Raw genomic sequence first — 19,807 nt, forward strand, 5'->3', positions numbered from 1 at the left:
CACTCTCGTCGTTCTCTCCCTGATATCGTCCTTACAAGATCCTGCTCGTGCAGGTGGGGACCCTGTCCTTCTCCCACCCCTTGTTTGGTGTGTCCGTTTTAGTTATTTAGTTATTTATTCTCTCTTGTCGCTTCTTCCTGTTCCTCTTGGAGCACTTGGAGTGCAGTCATTAACCGCACATCCAGGGCCGGGGAGCTCAGAAGCGCACCCAGCGGGCCGGATGATTGGCATCGGGTTGCGGGCAAGAGAGCCCTAGCCCAGGGGGTGCGCGTTCGCAGGGAAAGGGCCTTAAAGAAAACATGGGTCTCCGAGGGTTAGTCCGCGCTCCAGGTTTCCCCTAGCAGCGGAGCGCCCCCTCTACTCGGAGCTAATAAACACCAGACACGCACACGACGTACATCCTCACTCGACGTCATCCCTCGGGGCTTCTCCGTTTGGCCTCCCCCCACTCGCTTTCCGCTGGTTGGGCAACGGATGCGGGGCCCGGCTCCCCCTCCTAGCTTTTTTCGGCCGCGGCCCCGCTGCCGTCTCGCCCTCTCTGCCTGCTCCTGTTGACTCCGCCTCCGGCGATCCCGTGCCCGAATCCTCGGGCGAGGGTGGCGGTATTGGATCGCCACGCCGCCCCTCCCCGGGAGGTGGGGCCAGCTCTCTTCGGTCGAGGATTCGCGCCCGCCCCCGCGGTCTCTCTGTCGTCCTCGGCTCGTCTGTATGTCCCGACTCCACTCTCAAAGGCCGCGTCAGCTCATCTCTCGCCTCCTCCGACAACTGACCCCAAGCCCCCCCTGGGGCCCTCCGGCCTCGGCTTTCCGGTTCGCCGGTGGGTCCGCTATCATACCGCGGTGACTCCCTTCCCCCATCTCCTCCTCCCGGGTACACCAGCTTCCGGCGGGGCGGCCCCGGACCCCCCAGGTCATTCCGAGCGGGTCCATACGGCGGCAGCCCCGCCGGCGGCGGGGGTGGAGGCGGCGGTAGGGCCGGCGGGTACGGTGGCGGCCCTCGCGGCCCAAACGCCTGGTGTGGAGCCGCTGGGCCGGCCCCACGACCCTGCAGCCGTTCCAGTTGCGGGGGTGGAAATGGCAGTGCGGGTGGCGGAAACGATGGCGGCACTGGCGGCCGCACCGCCTGGTGCGGAACCTCAGGGGCGGCTCCTCGACCCAGCGGTCGTTCCAGTGGCGGGGGCGGAGGTGGTGGTGGCGGGGGCGGGCCCGGTGGCGGCGCCGGCCGCCGCACCCCCTGGGGCGGGGCCTCGGGGGATGCCCCCTGCCTCTGCGGCCGTTCCAGCCGTGGTTCCACGCGTCGGCCGTCTACCCCGCTCGTGGGGGGGGGCCGAGCTCTCGACTCCCCTCGAGGAGGGGGGGGGCCAGGGCCTGGATCCGCCGACGGCCCCGCCTCTCCCTCCCGTTGCTCTGCGCCAGGTCGTAGACTGCCCAGTAGCTGCGCCGCCTCCCCCCTCACTCGGTCCTTCTCGATTCGGTCCCGCACCGCCCGAATATCAAAGGCCGAGTTTTGTTCAGACAGCGGGCCCGCCGATGCCACCCGCCTCCTCACACAGCAGGCGTACGCCTTCAGCGCCTGCCCCCCCGACTGTGTCGGCCCCGGTGCGATGTCGTTGACGAGGTAGTCCTCCCCCTCCCACCGGAAAACCTGTCCAAGGAGGTCCGTCGAGCCAACCAGTCGTTTAGCCAGGCCCCGCACCTCCCGTGCCTGTACTGGCCTGAGCACGCCGGTGCTGGCCGCGAACGACAGCCCGATCGCTCTGAGTTCCGCCAGGACCGCCTTCTCGCCCGCCACCGCGGCCACTCGATCCCTCTCGGCTTCTCGGATCGCATCCCGTCGTTGTCTCACCCTGTCTGCCGCCGGCACGAACCTCTCCGGGCTGTCTCGTGTCCTTTGTGGCAGAGTCCGTGTCGGGGAAGGCCGATCCGCAGGTGCAGCCCCGGCTCGGGATGCGCTCGCCTGCTGCGGCGGCTGTCCCCCCCTTCCAGTTCTCGTGCGCAGCGCGTAGGTCCCGATGCGCCGCCCGTTCCGCTGCTCGCTCCGCCCCTGCGTCAGTCTCCATGGAGGCGACGGGCTCGGGCGGCGACGGCGGCGCCGATGGCGCGTCAGTCTCCACGGAGGTGACGGGCTCGGGCGGCGACGGCGGCGCCGACGGCGGCGGCCCCTCATCGCCCACCGTCGGCTGGGGGGAGTGAAACCCCGTCGGCGGGGGGGTGGTCCTGCCGAGGCCGCATCGGGTGCGTCCCCTCGCATGGCAGATGTGCTCCGCCCTCGCGGCCCACGGCGCCCCTTGCTGGCTCTGGGGGGAGGGCGGGGGCGTCGATGTCGATGGCCCCCCTACGCTCCCGGAGGGTCGATCCGACTCGTTGCAACGTGTCTCCGCATAGAGCCGAGCCCTCGCCCCTCCGGCCGTGGTCAGCGTGATGCCGTCCGCGTCGGCGAGGTTGACGTGTCCGCGCCCAGTCCTCCCCTCCGTGTCCGCGCCGCCCGACGCGACGCTGGCCGCGCGCCCACCCATGACGAGGGCCTCGGCGTCGGCGGTACCCTCGACCTCGGTCTCGTAGGGGCCGTCTCCGTCCTCGTCAGAGGGGTACTCCTTTCCGTGCGCCGGTCCCGTTGGCGGCGGGTAGGCAGGCGCGAGGCCGACCGGCTCGGGCGGCGACGGCGGTGCCGACGGCGACGGCTGCGCCCCCTTGGATCCCGCCCCCCCCCGCCATGTTTCCCCCCCCCCCCCCGAATAGTTGGGAAACTCCTCAAGCCCACCCGCGGACAACGCGCTCGCTACACTGGACACGGTGTGTGACGAGGACGAGGGAAGAGACGACGCCGGCGGCGGCGGCACTGGTGCGCGCTGCTGCGCTCGCGACGCCTTCCTCTCCCTTTTGCCTAGCCGGTTGTGGCTCGACGACACCGCCCGATCCGACACCGTCTTCGCCTTCGCGTACCACCCGATCTGGTACCGCCCCGACTGCGGGCGCAGCAGGGCCGCCTCCTTGCGGCAGCGGCTGAACGCGGCCCTGTTCCAATGCGACTGGAGCAGGAAGCCGCTCGGGTGCTGGTTCGAGCAGTCGACCACCCCGTCCCGCATCACGAACGTGGCACCGCGAGCGAGGGCCTCCTCCAGCGCGCCGGCGCACGTCTCGACGCGGCGGCGGCAGCGCGCGCGCGGCGCGCGCGACGGAGGGGCGGAGCAGCGACCGCTGGCGCGGTCGCTGCTCCGTCTGTGACAGACGCGCGATCTGCCGCAGAGCGCGCGCGTCAGGGCAAGGGGCATGCGTGGCGGCGCGGGACGCGCGGCGGCGGCGGCGAGCAGCCGAGCGCTCCGTGAGCGGTGAGGCGGCCGGGCGAGGGCGCGGCGGGTGACGGGTCAAGGGATCAGCCCACACCCGGCCGTCGCTTTTTGAGCGACGCCTGTGGTATGCCTGCGCAGGGGCCGCAGGGCGGTCAGTTGTGGGGCGAGGCGGTGCCGGCCGCGGGCCGGGTGCAAGGCGCCGGCCTCGGCGCCGCCTCGGCGCGCCGCACGGGCGCGGCGCGCCTCTGAGCGGGAGCCGAAGGTTTGCTGCGGTGGTGGGAGGGAGGCGGTGCTGGTGGGTGGTGGTCGGTGGGTCAGGTGGGGTGGTTTGACTTTGCCGCAGAGGCCGTCACTAGCTGTGAACAGCAAAACCGGTTAGTATTCTTACTTTCAGTAGGGGGGGTTGTCGGCCGATCCGCACCAGGTAGGCTCTGGGTGGCGCGCCCAGTTCTTCACAACGAACCTGCTTGCCCAGTCCGCGCCAGTCGGCGCCCTTGTCGAGCCAGTGTGCTGTGAGAGAGACTTGTGCACACTCGAGCAATGTCATCCTCGGACGCGGACGTGGCTTGCTGCGCCAGCCAAGACGACGCGCCACTTCTCCGCCGCGTCGTCGCGCCGTCCCGCTCGCAGTGGGAGTGGATCACCTCGATCTGCTGCGCACTGTCCTACGCGTGCACCTACTTTTGGCGCTACCCCGCGTTTGTGCTTCCTCCCGATGTGCTCGATGTGCCGGTGCGTGGCGGGTTTACCCTGCGGTCCTGCATATCCTTTGCCTTCATCGGCGGATTTGCGGCCGCAAAGCTGCCTGCGGCACACTTTGCATCGTCGCGGCTCTTCTTCCGCCACCGCCGCACGCTTCTCCTCTCCCTGATCACCTCGTCGATGCTCATCGAGGGCGCGGGCCTCGCGGCGCCGCATCCCGCCGCGAAGGTTGGCGCCGTCTTTGCCTCTGCCTTCCTCTCTTCTTTTCTCTGGGGTGAGTCTGCAGCACACATAGAGCTCTGCCAGCGCACGCCTCAGCGCAAGACTAGCACATTAACCTGCCCTCGGCGACACACTCTGCCCGCAGGGTGCATGCTCACCTACCTCGAGGGCCGCGTCACCACCGAGCGGCGGGCAGCCTCACCGTCGGGCGGATACCGTGAGGCGAGCTGTGGATCGTGGTGGCTCATCAATTAGGCACGTCGCCCTCGCCACGCTCTGCCTCATCTACGCCGGCAACGCGAGCCGCGGCGCGCTAGTAAGCAGCAGCAGCAGCAGCAGCAGCAGCAGCAGCAGCAGCAGCAGCAGCAGCAGCAGCAGCAGCAGCAGCAGCAGCAGCAGCAGCAGCAGCAGCAGCAGCAGGAGGAGGAGGACGAGGAGGAGGACGAGGAGGAGGACGAGCAAGAGGTCGAGGTGGAGGTGGAGACGCAGCAGCAGCAGCAGCAGCAGCCGCAGCAGCAGCAGCAGCAGCAGCAGCAGCAGCAGCAGCAGCAGCAGCAGCAGCAGCAGCAGCAGCAGCAGCAGCAGCAGCAGCAGCAGTGGCAGCAGCAGCAGCAGCGGCAGCAGCAGCGGCAGCAGCAGTGGCAGCAGCAGCAGTGGCAGCAGCAGTGGCAGCAGCAGTGGCAGCAGTGGCAGCAGTGGCAGCAGCAGTGTGCGTGCTCTCTCTCGCCTTATCACACGCCCACGCCACCGACATGTGCATGCACATGTGCATGCACATGTGCATGTGCATGTGCATGTGCATGTTGTCATGTGCATGTGCATGTGCATGTGCATGTGCATGTGCATGTGCATGTCATGTGCATGTCCTCGTCGCACCCAGCTGACCCACTGCTCCCACCCAACCCCTCCCACCCCCGGCGCCGGCAGCGCCTTCCTCTCTGCGGGCGTGTCGCCGGCTGCGATGCCGCTCGCCGTCGGCGCGTGCGCGTGGACTCCGAGCGCCGCGCTCCTGCTGCTGCTCGACCGAGCGCCGCGACCGAGCGCCGCCGACGTCGCCGCCCGCACCGCTCGAAGGCCTATGGGCGGCGAGGCGAGGCGCGCGCGTCTCCCCCGCTCCTCCCCGCTATAGACAGACTGGAGAGCGTGAAGACACCAGGGTGACCAGCGACTGGACCCAGGGGTACGGGGTGGCACGCTAAGCGAGACGGAGAGACGACCACACTGGGGTATGGGGCGGCACACGGACACACGGACACACAAACAAGACGATAGACACACAGACAAGACACATCCCCGCGCCGGGCGTGTTTCGGCGTGGCCTGCGACAGATCGACCGACATCGACCGACATCGACCGAGATGAGCGTGGCTCGCGACAGGCGCGCCTTTCTCCGGCGGTGGGCATGCGGCCTCGCGCCGCTCTGCGTTGCCTACGCCCTCCTCACTGGGGTGCGTTCGCTGCGCGACCTCTTCGCCGACCAGGTCCTCGCCTCGCACCCTCGCGACCGCCACAACCAACCCTTTCGACACCACCCCCAGCCTACCCTCCCCACCACCGCCTCCACCGATCCGGACGCCGCCTCCACCGGCGCCAGGGTGTCAACAGCGCCTCTTCACATGCCTCGTGCTGTGAACAGCTCTTCGCCGCCTCGCTCGGCGCCCCCGGCGGCGCGGCGCCCGGCTGGATCCTCTGGACCGCAGACCTGCCGGGCGCCCTCGTCTCCGCCGCGACTCTCGTCGCCTTTGGTCGTATCCGCGACTCTCACCGCGCGATGCAGGCGGTGCCGGTGCGCATCATCGCGGGCCGAAGGGCGTCTCTCCCACACCTTGCCGCCGCGAGCGTACAGGCGATGCTGTCTGTCATGATCGCAGCGACCTGCCTCGCCCTCGTCGCGACGGGCGCGTGGCAGCTGGGTCTGCTCGGAGGCGGCTCGTGGCAGCTGCTGCTGGGCACGGGCGTCTTCCTGTGCTCCGGACGACGGGGCGCCCCCTCTGCTGTGACTCGCGATTGGTCGACGCGCGGCGGGAGGCTGTCGTAGGTGCTACGCGACCATGGGGACGCCATTCTACGAGCGGTTGCTCGCCGCGACGCGCACCGAGGGCGCCGACATCCGCGCTCTTCATGTCTGCCCGTGGGCGCGGCCTGATCGGAATGCGCGTGGCATCTAGGCACAATCGCCCTCCTCGTTTTCCTCTCCGATTTCGGCGGCTATTTGGTGTCGCTCGCCCTGCTGCTGGCCAAGTCCCTCTCGGGCGTCGGCGGCGGCGCGGCGAGTGCGGCGGATCGCGCGCGTGAGGCGGAGGCGGCGCTTTCCCTCTTCATTCGCGTCCTTTGGGGCGCGGGCGGCGCGATGCTCGTGCTGCTGGTTGTCGCGAAGGTTGCCTTCGGCGTTTCGCTCAACTGGCGGGCGGACAGAGGACCGTGGCGTGAAGGCGATGAGGGGTCGTGTCACCGTGGAGTGGAGCGCCACGCCGCGTAAAAAATAGGTTATTACGAATATTACCAGGTTATTTACCACAGAAAACCGAGTGGCGAGTCTCGAGAACGAGGAGGCTACGTGCGTCACGCGTCAGAGACGTCAGGGCACCCGCCAGCGGACGGCTCTCTCGCGGTGCACGGGCGACATTACAGACTAAACAGATGAAATGCTGTCATTTGCTGCACGCGGTGAGGGCGATGGCAGCCAGGTAAAGCACAAACATGGATGCCACCAGCGCGGCGGTGCGGTAGCTGGCCCCGGCGAACTCGCGATAGTATACCAGCCCCCACAGACTGGCGACCATCGGCGCAGCCTGGCCGATTGCATACGAGAGCGCGAGACCGAGCTTGCTGCCGCTCAACAGGTTGGAGACAGTTCCGACTGCCCAGATAGCACCGCCCAACCAGCCCAGCGCGTGGTCGCGGGGGGAGAGCTTGGCGTAGGTGGCAAAGGTGGTGGGGCTACCGACGAGCGGCCACCGCATGAGACAGGCGCAAATTGCGGGCGACGTCAATAAGACTGCACTTGTGAAGAGGAAGGACGACCCGAGCGGCGCGAGGCATCCATCGCACGTGCCGTCGGGCGCGGTGCGCATGGCGAATGCGTTGAGCGGGCTCCAACAAGCCATCAGCACGCCGCTCACCGCGCAAATGATGGTCGCGCCCGCGTTGCCGCCCAACCCGCCGCCGTTAACGCCGCCGCGTTCGGCTCGCCGCAAATGGCCGTCGCTGTGGGGCACTTCGCAAGAGTGCTCGAGCTCTGTCACGCCGTCCCTCTTCTGCCGCGAACCTCGGTGCTCACGATCGGCGAGAACCTGCACGACGATGGCGCAGAAGGCGGCGGCGACACCGCAAAAGAGCAGCGCGGGATAGCTAGTCGAGGCGGGGTCGATCCAAAACGTGAGGAGTGTGCCAAGCACAAGGGCAGTGCCGATGCCCACGGGGAAGGCTACGATTAGCCCTGCCAGGCTGACGCCGGAGACGAGCAGGACGTTTGCGAGGTTGAAGACTGCGCCGGCACCAAGCGCGGCCAGAACGTGCAAACCGCCGGCAGCAGCACCATCCTCAAAGAGGAAGACACGGCCGTCTCCAATTGTGATGAACACAACGGCAGCCGTCACGAAGACGCCGAGCGTGAAGTCGCAGTAGTAGAGTGCGAACGGTAGGTGGGTGGCTGCCTTGGCTGTGTTGGACCAGGTTCCCCAGCAGGCGAGGGACAGGAGGGCGAGCGCAAGCGCGCCGGCAGAGGAGGGCATCGCAGGCCACAACTTGCGGCGGCGGGCGCAATTCTGGCGCGGCACTCCCACGACTCACGGGGTCCCCTTGCCTCAGGGGGGCGAGGGAACCCGAGATGCTGGGGCGAGGCGCGAGCCTTGGCGAGCAGCGTTCAGCTGTTCCCACAGCAGGCTGGAAGTACCTCGCCAGGCGCAATTTCTGGGGTTTTCAGTTTTTTGCAGGTGCGGTTCTGTGACTGTGTCACTGTGACTGTGTGTGAGTGTGTTCACGATCCCTGAGGCTGAGCAGTGTCCCAGTGAGCTGACTGAGCCTCTCATTGCGCTTCAACAGAGTTTGCTTTCTTTGAAACAGATGCCGTTTCACTTTCTCCTTTCTCTAACTAGTAACTAAGAGCCCCCGTCTCGCTCTAGTTGCTAGTAACTAGTAAGAGCTGCCCTAACCGTGGGCAACGTAAGGATCCCGCCGACCTACCGTCATCGGCGCCACTAGTTCCCACGCGTTCGCCGCAGGGTCATATCTTTCCACGGAGCTGGTCAAGCTGCCGCCAACGGCGTACAGCTTGCCATCTAGCACCGCGACGCCGTGAGCCTGCCGTACCCTCGCCATTGGCGCCACCGCCTCCCACGCGTCCTGCGCCGGGTCATACCGCTCCACCGAATTGAGGCGGCCAACACCGTCAAACCCGCCGACAGCGTACAGCTTGCCGTCGAGAACTGCAACGGCGAGGTTTGCGCGAGACTGCGCCATAGGCGCCACCGTCTCCCACGCATTCAGTGCTGGATCGTACCGCTCGACGCTGGCGTCGCCGACGAGCCCGCCAACGGCATACAGCTTGCCTTCAAGCGCCGCAACGCCGAAACAGCACCGCACCGTTGACATCGCCGCAACCGACTCCCAGGCATCCGTCGCCGGATCGTACCGCTCCACCGATTTCAAATAGCCTCGGCCCCTTCCGCCCACAGCATACAGCTTGCCGTCGAGCACCGCCACGCCGAGCAAAGTCCGAGCCGCCGCCATCGGCGCCATATTCTCCCATGCCTTTGAAGCAAAGTCGTACCGCTCAGCTGAGGCGGAAAGCGTGAGGTCGGCCCGCTGGCCACCCACCGTATACAGCTTACTGTCGAAGACCGCCATGCTCACATCCCTCCGTGCCGTCGGCATTGGCGCCATCGCCTCTCTTCCCCACGTATTCTCCGCCGGGTCGTACCGCTCCAGCGAGCTAAGGACACTGCCGTCCGTGTCGTGGCCGCCAAACACGAGCAATCGCGGCCTCTCGCGCTTCTTGAGCGTCTCCTTCCAGCCGCGGCGCCACGCGCGGCACGTGCCCTTGACGGCGTGCTCCGTGGTCGGCAGCTGGGCGAGGATGTGCGGGGCGAGGTCCGGCGAGAGGAGGACCTCGGAGAGCACCCACTCGGGCTGCTCGAGCCGTGCGGCGTGCTCCTCCGCCACGCGCAGCGCGGCGGCGCTCCAGAGAGGCGCCTGCTCGTCGATGAAGGCGACGAGCTGCTCTGGCGAGAGGCCAGACAGGCGGGCGCCGATGCGGTGGGAGGCCATATGTTTGTAAACACACTAGAGTAAATTGTCACTGCCGTCGGGGGAGGTCTTCTCTCAGCAGGCCGAGCCCGTGGCCTGGCTCGGCTCGCCGCGAACGCCGCGAATTTATCAGTGCCAAAACTCACGAGACCTCGATACTAAGAAGACTATCTTACGATACTGGAGAGCTGCCTAGTGGTCCTCCATAGTCGGTTGAGGTCGCCGCCCTCCTCGGCGGCCTCTTTCCAGCGCTCCCTCAGCGGCCCTGTCTGCTCCGACTCCCCCCCGTCCCCGGGTGCCCTGCTGAGTCATATACATACACACGAGATGACGCTCATCCGGGAGCGCTTCGCGAGCTCGCGGCTCCTCGAGGCCGGCTATGCCGTGCTGGATGACTGCATCCCCGCCGAGCCGGCCGCTGCCATCGCCGCGGCGCTTTCACGGCTGCGTGGATCTGGCCAGCTGCGGAAGCACCGCTTCGGCTTCAAGCCGCCCGACTCGGCCGCGCCGCGCATCCTCACGAAGCCACACATCTTCGAGGCGGAGCTGGAGGACGCGCCGGTGCAGGCGGCAGCGCCTGACCTCGTCTCCGCCCTCGGCCAGCTCGAGCTGCCTCAGGCGGCGGCGTGCAGCTTCCCGGAGCTGCAGCTGGACCCTGACGGCGTGACGGTCAAGCTGCAGTGCAACGAGGGGCACGGCGGCTGCTTTCCGCTCCACTTCGACAATGCAGGCCCTCCGAGCCGGCGGCGCCTCTCGATCCTCTGCTACTTCAACGAGGAGCGGCGGGCGGAAGGAGGAAGCGGCGCACCGCAACCCAGCCTGCTCATGCGCCTGGCCCTGAGTAGGAGTGGAGGGAGGGGGACGGCGGCGAGCTCGAGCTCTCTCCCTGGCTCGGCCAGCGCGTCGTGCTGCCGCCCGCCCACCGCCGCGTCGTCCTCTTCCTTTCCGACCGAGTGCGCCCAGCCCACCCGCCCGCCCCCACCCGCACGCACGCACGCACGCTCGCACGCACGCACGCACGCACGCACGCACACGCACACGCACACGCACACACACACACATCCACCCACACACATCCACCCACACACGCACACATCCTCTTCCGAGCCGCACGCCCTCGATGCTGCTGAGGAGGGGCGCTGGCCAGACGTGCTGCTTGCTCCCTCGAGCGGCGAAGACGTCGCCACCCCCCTCTCCCCCGCACAGGTCCTCCATCGTGTACTCCCCTCTGCCGCCCGCCGCTTCTGCCTCACGATTTGGTGCGACGGCGCTGGCTCCAACGAGGCCAGCGACCTCCGCATCCGGACCCCGCCCGAGATCACCCTCTCACCCGAGATGACCCGAGTTTACCGTAGGCCGACGACCTCCGGATCCGGATCCCGCCCGGCGCGAGCGCGGGGTCTGTGGTGGCAGGGATGGGGCCTGCCCAGCGCGTCCTCCCGCGCCGTGTACGCCGACCTTGCCTGTCCCTTTCCTGGACCGTTCCTGGACCGTTCCTAGGCGCATCCTCTCCCGCGCCGTGTACGCCGAGGAGTACGAGGCGTCGTTGCGCGAGTGCATGGCCAGCGACCCCGGCCTTGCCATGATGCTGCAGAGCCACGCGGCGCACGTGGCGGGCTCCGGCGCAAAGCCTCGGGGGCGTCTCGGGGTCGATTTTTCCGGTGGGAGCTCCGATTTCTTCTTTCAGGCGCCGACCCTCGGATGCGTGAGCTGGTCGAGGCGGCGCGCGCACTCAAGGGGGAGGCGCCGCCGCCGCTCACCATCCCGCCGCGGCCGCGCCCTCGGCCGCGTCGGATTGAATCGGCGGCGACGGCGGCGCCAGCTGCGGCGGCGCCAGCTGCTGCGGCGGCGGCGGCGGTGGCGGAGGTGCGGGTGTGCCCCTTCAAACATCGGAGGCTCGACCACGTCGTTTTACGCTGCCGGTCGGTCGAGGCGATGGCGCGCTGGTACATCGAGGTGCTGGGCGGGGCGCCCGAGTGGCTCGGCCGCTTCGGCGGCGCGCTGTCGCACGTGCGCGTGGGCGAGTCGCTGATCGATTTCGTCGCGATGGAGAGCAGCCTCGCGTTTGCGAACGGCAGCCCCGCCGCTGAGGCCAGCGCCCTCGACCACTTCGCGCTGCGCTGCGACGACTTTGACGTTCGGGTGGCGCGCGAATGGCTCGCGGCTCGCGGCGCAGAGGTGGTCTCCTCGGGCAGTCGGTACGGCGCGGACGGTCAGGGCTTCTCTCTCTACGTGAGGGACCCCGAGGGCAACGTCGTCGAGCTGAAGTGTGGTGCAGCGCAGCGCGACTGCGACGGCGTCGTCCTCGTCGCCCTGAGAGTTCACGCGGTCAGCAACCGCTCGGTGAGGGTACAGGTCTGCCCGCAAAAATAGAATGGACGGTGCGTGCGTGCAACACAGAGACACGGCTCCATCATTGCCAATAGTATTGTACTGAACACGTACAAAGATAGGAGCAAGGGCGCGAATCTCTCAACCCGGCCGCACCGGGCTTGCGGCCACCCGCGGCTGAGCCCGCCTCCGCCGCGCTCGCTCATCCTCCGCGCCGGCGCGCCGCCGTCCCGCCGCGCTCGCCCCATCCTCAGCGCCGGCGCGCCGCCGCCGCCTGCCGCCGTCGCCACCCGACTCTGGATTGACAGTACCCGTGGATCTGGCCAGCTGCGATGGAACAAGCCGCCAGTCGCCCGCCGGGCCCCCCGCACATACCTCGCTCCCATCATTCAGCCTTCTGCCGTTTGCTCGGGCCGGAGCAGCACGCGAGCATGCACCAGAGCACCTGCACACACGAGGGGTGATGCCGGAAGGCGGTGCGCTGTAAGTGGTGTGCCGGAGGGCGGTGGAGTAGGGCATATGCGCGACGCACCAGAGCGGCAACGTGTGCCAGCACTAGTCCAGTGACGACGTTCTGCGTCACCGGGTCCAGGCCCCGGAGTGGGTTGTCCATCGGCCAAACAAGGCGAGGGCGATGATACACGCCGGTACACGCCCGGGGCAAGCCCTACCCGGGTCCTGGGTACTCGAGTTGTGGCACGAAAAAGAAATATTCTCGCGCTCTCCTTAAAATCGTGTGTCCGTTTTATTTATTTAGCTCTCCTTAAAATCCCTGTGTGGTGGCGGCGTGCCTCCCTCCCATCCATCCCTTGGGTTGTCTTTGGCACTTCACCACCTAGGCACACCACGAGCCTCGCCGTGGCCCCACACGGCGGCCTCTGCTCGCGTTTTCGAGCCAGGACCTTCGTCCGGGCCCACAGCCGGCACGCCATCGTGACTCCGCGCGCACGGCCTCCACCGGCTTGCTGTGCGGACGGCTTCTTGTGGCTCTCGTCGAGAGCGTTTTGGCGGCCCGGCGGGTGGGAGATTATGTGTCGTCTGTTGTGTCACTGTGTACGTCACCTCGGTCTTGATAACAAGCACGGTCGATCCGTCAAAGCGATACACTCGTTCCTATCTCGCTGGAGGGCTGGCACGGAGCTCTGTGCCGGCACACAGGAAGAGCCGTGCTGCAAGAAGAGCTCGATGGGGAGTGAGAAGCGTCAGAAGAGCTTCAGGGGTAACCTGAAGACCGTCGTGACGCTCTTATTTCCCCCCAGGTTTGACCGCGCAGCTTTCAAAACTCGACGATATCTTCCGGAAAGACTGAACTTCCCGCAGGCGCCGCGGCAGCATGAGAGGCGCAGAGAGGCTGCGAGTGCTCGACGAGTCTTGCGAGCTGCGCGGTCAAACCTGGGGGGAACTGATCGCATCAAGTCGGACTTCCGAAACCTGGGTGAGCACCTCTGACGGTTCTCGCTCCCCATCGAGCTCTTCTTGCAGCATGGCTCTTCCTGTGTGCCGGCACAGAGCTCCATGCAAGCCGTCCAACGTGATAGGAACGAGTGTATCGCTTCGACGGATCGACCGTGCTTGTTATCAAGACCGATGTGACGTACACAGTGACACATCAGAACGACACACATTCTCACACCCGCCGGGCCGCAAAACGCTCTCGACGAGAGCCACAAGAAGGCGTCCGCACAGCAAGCCGCTCGTCGGACAGGCGTGCTGCCTCGTTCGATGTCGGCGAGCGTATGGCGCACGCTTTGGACGGTGGCGAAGCCAAAAACACCGGTAGTGGCCGCTCGCTGGCGTGAGCGGCGGCGGTCGAGACCTCACCCTTCGCGCCGACGACCCAACCTCACTCGAACAACCCAACCAAGCCACTCGGACAACCCAACTCCACCAACCCAACCCAACACCAAACAACCCCACTCAAAGCACGATTCTCAAGTTGGGCCCTCAGCCGCCTTAAGTGAGGACGGCGAGCGAGGCACCTAGCTCGTGTGTGTGTGGGTGGGGGGGGAGGGGGGGGATGACTACTGGCCACCCTTTTGTTTCTCCCTTTCCTTCTGCCCCCTCGGGCAATCCTCGCCGCCCTCTACTCTTCTTTCTCCCTTTCTGCAACCTCTAGGGTTGCGAGCCGGCAATTTGTCAAGAGTCACACACCAGCGAGTGAGTTCACACACACACACACACACACACACACACTCACACCAGCGAGGGAGGGCGAGACGATCGAGGGGTCCCGTACCATGCGGAATCGACCCCATCCAGTGCTCAAGTGCTCAAGAGTCACGAAGATTAAAAAATCCAAGACGCACCTAGCAGGTAAAGTGAGGATTTTACGAGGATTTTACCACATCTACTCGTAGCAAGTACAAGTCTTGTGCCGAGGACCGTGCGGCGCCGTGCGCCAGAGAAGTGTGTGCCGCCAGAGAAGAGGGAGCAGCCGGGCCTGCTCGCAGTGGTGGAGCGAAACGGCCACCGATGCCTCCCGCCGCTGCTGTATTCGTCGCTCTCGCAGCGGCGGTGGCCGGCGAGCCGTCCTCGCTGTCATTGCCACCGTGTGCCGAGCCAGTCAGCGAGGATAGGCTCTCGGCCTTCTACTCGAAGGTGGGGAGGTTCTCGGAGGACGAGCTTGCGCACGCGCTGTGGTACGGCAAGCACCTCGAGCCGAGCGACTGCGCCGCCCTCGCGCATCTGCTGTGCAGCGGCGGCATGGGCGCCGGGCTGACGGAGCTTGTCCTCGCGGCAAACGACATCGGAGACGCGGGCGTCGTCGCCCTTGCGCGGGCGGTGGTGTACGGCAGGTTGCCACGGCTCGCGTCGCTCAACATCTACAAGACAAAGATGGGCGACACGGGCATCATCTCCCTCGCGGAGGCGGCGGCGGCGCGTCCGTTGCTCGCGCTGGAAAAGCTCGAGCTGAACGCCAACAGCATAAGCGATGCCGGCCTCGCGGTCCTCTCGACCGCCCTCGCAGGAGGCGCGATGCCGAGGCTCGAAGAGCTCAACCTTGCTCTCAACATGTTCTCGGCGGATGGCCTGCAGACCCTCGCCTCAGCCGCCGCTGCCTCAGGAGCGCTTTCGAACCTCACCTGGCTCGGCCTCGCAGCCAACCGATTCGGAGCGAGCGGTGCGGCGACGCTGGCGGGCGCTCTCGCGCAGGAGGCAACGCCGCAGCTGCAGTACCTCGATCTTGGGACCACCGCCCTCGGGTACGAAGGAATCGACGCGCTCGCTCCCGCCATCATCAGCCCAGGCCTCTCTGCCCTGAGAGAGCTCCACTTCGACTCCAACAACATCGGAGACTCGGGCGTGCAGGAGTTCGCCGCGTTGACGGGCCAGCCAGGAGCATTGCCGTCGCTAGAGGTGCTTGTCTTTTCGGCAAATAACTTGCGTGCCACCGGCCTGGGCGCGCTCGCCAACGCCACTCTCCGCGGAGGGCTGCCTAAGCTGACCCGCCTCTTCTTCTCGGCAAACCGCGTGGGCTACTCGCCCAGCTTTGCGCCGGCGGCCGGTCCGCTGCGGCTGGGAGGACTTCGTAACCTCGTCTTCCTCTCGCTCACCGCGAACAAGATTGACGACGCGCGGCTGGCCGAGATCGCCGACGTGATGGCCGATGGCGCGCTCTCTCATCTCACCGACCTCTACCTGCCGAGCAACCTGATTGGCAGCGAGGGGCTGGCGGCGCTGGGGCGCGCGGCCGAGCGCGGGGCGCTGCCGCACCTCAAGACGCTGAGCCTCAAGTCGAATCTGATTGGAGACGATGGCCTCGTCTCCTTCGCGCGCAGCGTGAGCAACGGTATCCGGCGCTTAAACCACTTATCCCGCCCCTGGCGACCCCGTGCCTGGCCCCAGGTAGCACTCGCTCTTCGTGTGCTACTATCGGCTCCCTGTCCCCGGTAGCAAGGCCCCGGCCCAAACCACCTCACAGAGACTGCGACGCTTCTCAGGTCGCTGCCCTTCTTGCGCGCTCTACCGGCTGCACGTCCTCCACCTCTCCTTCAACTCGATCACCGACGTTGGCGTGGACGCGCTCGCGGAGGCCATCCGCGGCGGCGCGCTGCCGTGGCTTCATCTGCTCGTTGTCGATCGAGTAACGCCGTCGCTCAAGGAAGTCTGCCGCTTGCGCCCCGACCTGGACTGCTCCGACCCGCTCCCAATGCCCTGTCGTGACTTGCCGGAGGACAAGCGGGAGGCGTGTGCACAGCACGAGATCGCCATCTATGGCGAGTGCAAGACCTGCGGCTGAGCTTGGGGCTTGGAGGGAGGATGAGCCTGTTGCCGCTCTTGCCCAAATAGATTTTGTGCGCGTTGGGCGGCGAGGAGTTGCCGCTTTTCTCTCGCCAGCGGGAGAAAGAGTACCCCCCCGAAAAATAAAAGAGCTGCGCAGCGGTGTTCACACCCACTATCTCCTTCATGCGGCCCCATTATGAAGCACAGCCAACTCACGCTGGCCGTGCGCGAACCACAAGGTCGCAGGACACTGCTCCGCCCAGTCCTGCGCCGCAGCACACTCTAGCGCCGACGCCAACCTCATCGCCAAACGCCTCTATCAGAACCTCGCTGCATCCGTCAATGACCGTTCCGTAAGCCTTGAACTCCGGCACACCATTCACTAGGCCAGTCAGCTTCAGCACCTGGCTCACACGGCTGAGGTCGCCGTCGAGGACACTGTGGAGTGTGGCGAGGAGGCGCAGCCCCGCGTGACGTGCCAACACCTTTGCCCGCTCAGGAGCAATCAGCCCCTCGCCCTCGCCCACCCTGCCACGGACAATGGCGTTGCCTTCGTCTGTGCCGACGTGCGTCGACGTAAAGAGCATTTGCGAGACAGGACAGTAGATTGCCTTCCGGTATGGTCCAACTGGGTCCTCTGCCGGTGGTAGGTACAGCTTCAGGCCATTTGCGCCAGTGACGATGGCGCCACCTCTGTCCGACGAGAAGGGGCGAGTGCGAGCTAGCAGGGGCTGCGCGCGAAAGAGAGCTCGTGAAGGCTTCATGTTTCCGATAGCTCTTCTCGCCGCAAAAATCGTGAGGACCACGATAGCGCGGCCCAGGACTTCTCTTGGGGACGGACGACTGCCCCCAAAACATACTTGAGCACTTGAGCACTGGATAGGGTCGATTCCGCGTGGTACGGGACCCCTCGATCGTCTCGCCCTCCCTCTCTGGCGTGTTCATTGGGGGGGGTCATAACAAACACGGTACACTTGATAGGGTCGATTCCGCATGGACGGGACCCCTACGCGTATCTAGATACTAGCTGAGGGGCTCGCTAAACGCTCGCCGAGCTCCATGCTGTGCAACACCACCACCTACCTACCTCCTCACTAATCGTCAGGGGCGCGGAGAGCGCAGTGCACCTGCGCAGCGGGGGCTCGCCCCCTGCACCGCGCTCAGCGGCGCAGGGGAGGGCGGTCGGTGGCGGCGGCGGCGAGGCGCGAGGCGGTGGCGGCGGTGGTGCGGGCGGCGGGATGGGACAGGGGAGGCGGCGGGATTGACAGGGGAGGCGGCGGCCACGAGCGGAGCGGCGCGAGAAGGGGGGGGGGGCGGCGGCGGCGAGGCGCCGGTGAGCGAGGCGCCCGCGCCATCAGAGGGACGCGCCGCTGCGAGATGGAGGGCGGCGGTGACGGAGGCGAGGCGCGAGGCCGCGGCGGCGGCGGCGGCGGCGGCGGCGGCGAACGGCGGCACCGAGTCTCGGTGAGCGGCGGCGGGAGGAGGAGCAGCGGCGGCGCTCGCTCGCTGTTGGCGGGAGCGCTTTTGAGCCTGGGAGCCCATGCCACTGCGACCGGCGTGCCCGGGAACGGAGATCGCGCGCGCGCCGCCACTCACGACGCGCGCGCGATCTTCGCGGAGTCGGGTCCCCAGAGGGAAGCGGTCTTCTCGGCCGACGTCCAGCGGCGCGCAAGGAAGCAGGCGCAGCGTAGGCGGCCTAGCACCGGCTCGGCGCCGGGCGGTTGCGCTGCCCGCGAGCCGCGTCCTGAGCCTCGGCAGCGCGCTGCGCGGCGCGGCGCTCGCGCCGCTTCTGTGCCGAGAGCGGCATGATGGTTCGCCAGCTGAAGCTCGAGACCTGGGTGGCGGCTTCACGAGAAGTCCGGCGCTTCGCTTGGGCTACCCTTATATCATTAGACGTACATACTGGGAGAAATCTCTCTCCCGCGTAGGATATTGTGTCTTTCTCGTCCGATCCAATATTTTCGGTCACGTTGTTTTGACGCTCGGGCTGACGCATCAGCGCCGATCACGGCGGCGTTCATTCAGCAGAGCACTTGTAGCACTTGGAGTGCATGGTACAGGACCCCTCGATCGTCTCGCCCCTCGCTGGTTGTTCAGAGGGGGGGGGGGGGGGTCAACAAACACGGTACACGGTACAGATCGAGGTGCACGCTGCCGAGAACGGAGCAGTGTCGCCCCCCCCCCCCCCCCTCTCTCCATGAGCCATGTCCATCAGACACCTCAGCTGGCACACGTCGGTGGTGGTGGCGGTGTGAGCGATCGAGCTACAAGAGGAACTTGTTCAGCACGATCCGGGTGGGCGGAGCAGTTCCTTACTTCCACACTGGGTGAGCCTCAGACCCCCAGCCCTAAAGCCCTTCACCTTCGGCTCACGTGGATTCGAACCACCGCCGGGATGGAAGCTTCCTGCTTCCTGCTTCCATGTGTCCCTTTCACTGAATAGTTGTCCATTTTCTCCTCCTGCAAGAGGGCAGAGGGCTCGGGCGGAGCGCGTGGCGGCGGGAGCGCAAACTCTGGCGCCAAAGCGGTAAAGAAGTCGGCGCTCCTCGAGGACGGAATTATTTCTTCCTAGGAGAGGGCGGACGCGGGAGAGTGGCTTCTCGATCTCTCGCTCGAGCTCGTGACATATACACGTCAACCACATGAACATGAACATGAACACAAAAATCACGGCTAGCAAGGGGTTGTGTGTCAATGGCGGCGGTCTTAGGGGACCCCTAGGCTTAAAAGGGTGGGCCCTGGGGCGCCTGCGGCTTAAACGGCTTAAAACGGGCCTAGGCCCATTTTAAGGCTGCCTGGGCCGCCGATTCCTTAAACGGTCTTAAACGCTTAAACGGTGCGGAAGAGCTCCCGTGGTCCGGGAGGCTCCCGGTAGACGCCGTAGGCCGGGAAGCTGGCTACAGTCAGCTAGCACGCGTCCCCTATGCAAGTATGGCTCCTGCCAGTGCACCAGACTTACAGATGTGTCTTCAGAGGCGGGTTTGTGCCCAATAACGGCAGTATTGGACAATTGGAGAAAACGGCGCGGAACCCAGCGACGCATGCCGGCGAGGCCGATTTTCTTAAACGGTCTTAAAAGAGGGACCCCCCGCGCCTGCAATCTCTTAAATGGCAAGTTAAGCCCCCAAACCTCCTCGTTTCTTAAAAGGTCTTAAAAAACCCCGGCCCTCAGAACCCTAGGGGTCCCCTAAGGCGGCGGTAGCGGTGGTGGCTTTGGTGGTGGCAGCGTTGGTGGTGGCGGTGTGGGTTGGGGCAGGAATGGAACTGGCGCCGCCGACGGCGGCGGCGAGGGCGGCGGAGGGGCAGGGGACGGCGGCGTGGGAGGCGGCGGCGTGGGCGACAGTGAGGGCGGCGGCGGCGAGGGTTGCGGAGGGGCGGGTGGCGGCGGCGTGGGAGGCGGCGGCGTGGGCGGCGGCGTGGAAGGCGGCGGCGAGGGGGACAGCGAGGGCGGCGGCGGCGAGGGCGAGGTGGAGAGCGGCGGCGTCAAGGGCTGCGGTGGCAAGAATGGCGGCGGAAGCCCCGGGGGCGGCGGCGAGGGAGGCGGCGGCGACGGCAGCGGCGGAGATTGTGGCGACGGAGGCGGTGGCAGCAAGGGTGGCGGCGGCAAGGGCGGCGGCGGTAGGGGCGGCGGTGGCAAAGGCGGCGGTGGCAAGGGCGGCGGTGGAAGCGGAGGAGGAGGCATAGATGGCAGGCTGGGCGGGGGGGGAGGAGGGCTAGGCTCAGGTGGATTTGGAGTTGGCGGCGGAGGCGGAGATGGGCTGGGAGAGGGAGGTGGACTAGGCGGCGGGCTGG

General features: G+C 66.7%; 5 protein-coding genes across 5 annotated transcripts; 3 read left to right on the plus strand and 2 right to left on the minus strand.

Moving 5' to 3' along the window:
• Window positions 1–3,829: 3,829 nt before the first annotated feature.
• EMIHUDRAFT_99704 (hypothetical protein) lies at window positions 3,830–6,381 on the plus strand (the record flags this gene model as incomplete). Its single annotated transcript, XM_005781646.1, has 6 exons — window positions 3,830–4,219; window positions 4,538–4,920; window positions 5,592–5,694; window positions 5,850–5,999; window positions 6,060–6,178; window positions 6,252–6,381. The coding sequence occupies 6 exons, from the start codon at window positions 3,830–3,832 to the stop codon at window positions 6,379–6,381; spliced, it is 1,275 nt and encodes a 424-aa protein (XP_005781703.1).
• Window positions 6,382–6,864: 483 nt separating this feature from the next.
• On the minus strand, window positions 6,865–7,947 carry EMIHUDRAFT_203865 (hypothetical protein; the record flags this gene model as incomplete). Its single annotated transcript, XM_005781647.1, has 1 exon — window positions 6,865–7,947. The coding sequence occupies one exon, from the start codon at window positions 7,945–7,947 to the stop codon at window positions 6,865–6,867; it is 1,083 nt and encodes a 360-aa protein (XP_005781704.1).
• Window positions 7,948–9,787: 1,840 nt separating this feature from the next.
• EMIHUDRAFT_449848 (hypothetical protein) lies at window positions 9,788–11,914 on the plus strand (the record flags this gene model as incomplete). The annotated part of the gene is made up of 6 exons (XM_005781648.1): window positions 9,788–10,129; window positions 10,306–10,413; window positions 10,667–10,744; window positions 10,816–10,889; window positions 10,961–11,082; window positions 11,148–11,914. 6 exons carry the CDS (start codon window positions 9,788–9,790, stop codon window positions 11,831–11,833), a joined length of 1,410 nt encoding a protein of 469 aa, XP_005781705.1. The 3' UTR covers window positions 11,834–11,914.
• Window positions 11,915–14,263: 2,349 nt separating this feature from the next.
• EMIHUDRAFT_203869 (hypothetical protein) lies at window positions 14,264–16,031 on the plus strand (the record flags this gene model as incomplete). Its single annotated transcript, XM_005781649.1, has 3 exons — window positions 14,264–15,388; window positions 15,527–15,581; window positions 15,733–16,031. 3 exons carry the CDS (start codon window positions 14,264–14,266, stop codon window positions 16,029–16,031), a joined length of 1,479 nt encoding a protein of 492 aa, XP_005781706.1.
• Window positions 16,032–16,227: 196 nt separating this feature from the next.
• EMIHUDRAFT_203870 (hypothetical protein) lies at window positions 16,228–16,960 on the minus strand (the record flags this gene model as incomplete). Its single annotated transcript, XM_005781650.1, has 2 exons — window positions 16,228–16,843; window positions 16,923–16,960. 2 exons carry the CDS (start codon window positions 16,958–16,960, stop codon window positions 16,228–16,230), a joined length of 654 nt encoding a protein of 217 aa, XP_005781707.1.
• Window positions 16,961–19,807: the final 2,847 nt, after the last annotated feature.

The sequence above is a fragment of the Emiliania huxleyi genome, assembly GCF_000372725.1.
Source record: "Emiliania huxleyi CCMP1516 chromosome Unknown EMIHUscaffold_20, whole genome shotgun sequence".
NCBI classification, from domain to species: Eukaryota; Haptophyta; order Isochrysidales; family Noelaerhabdaceae; genus Emiliania; species Emiliania huxleyi.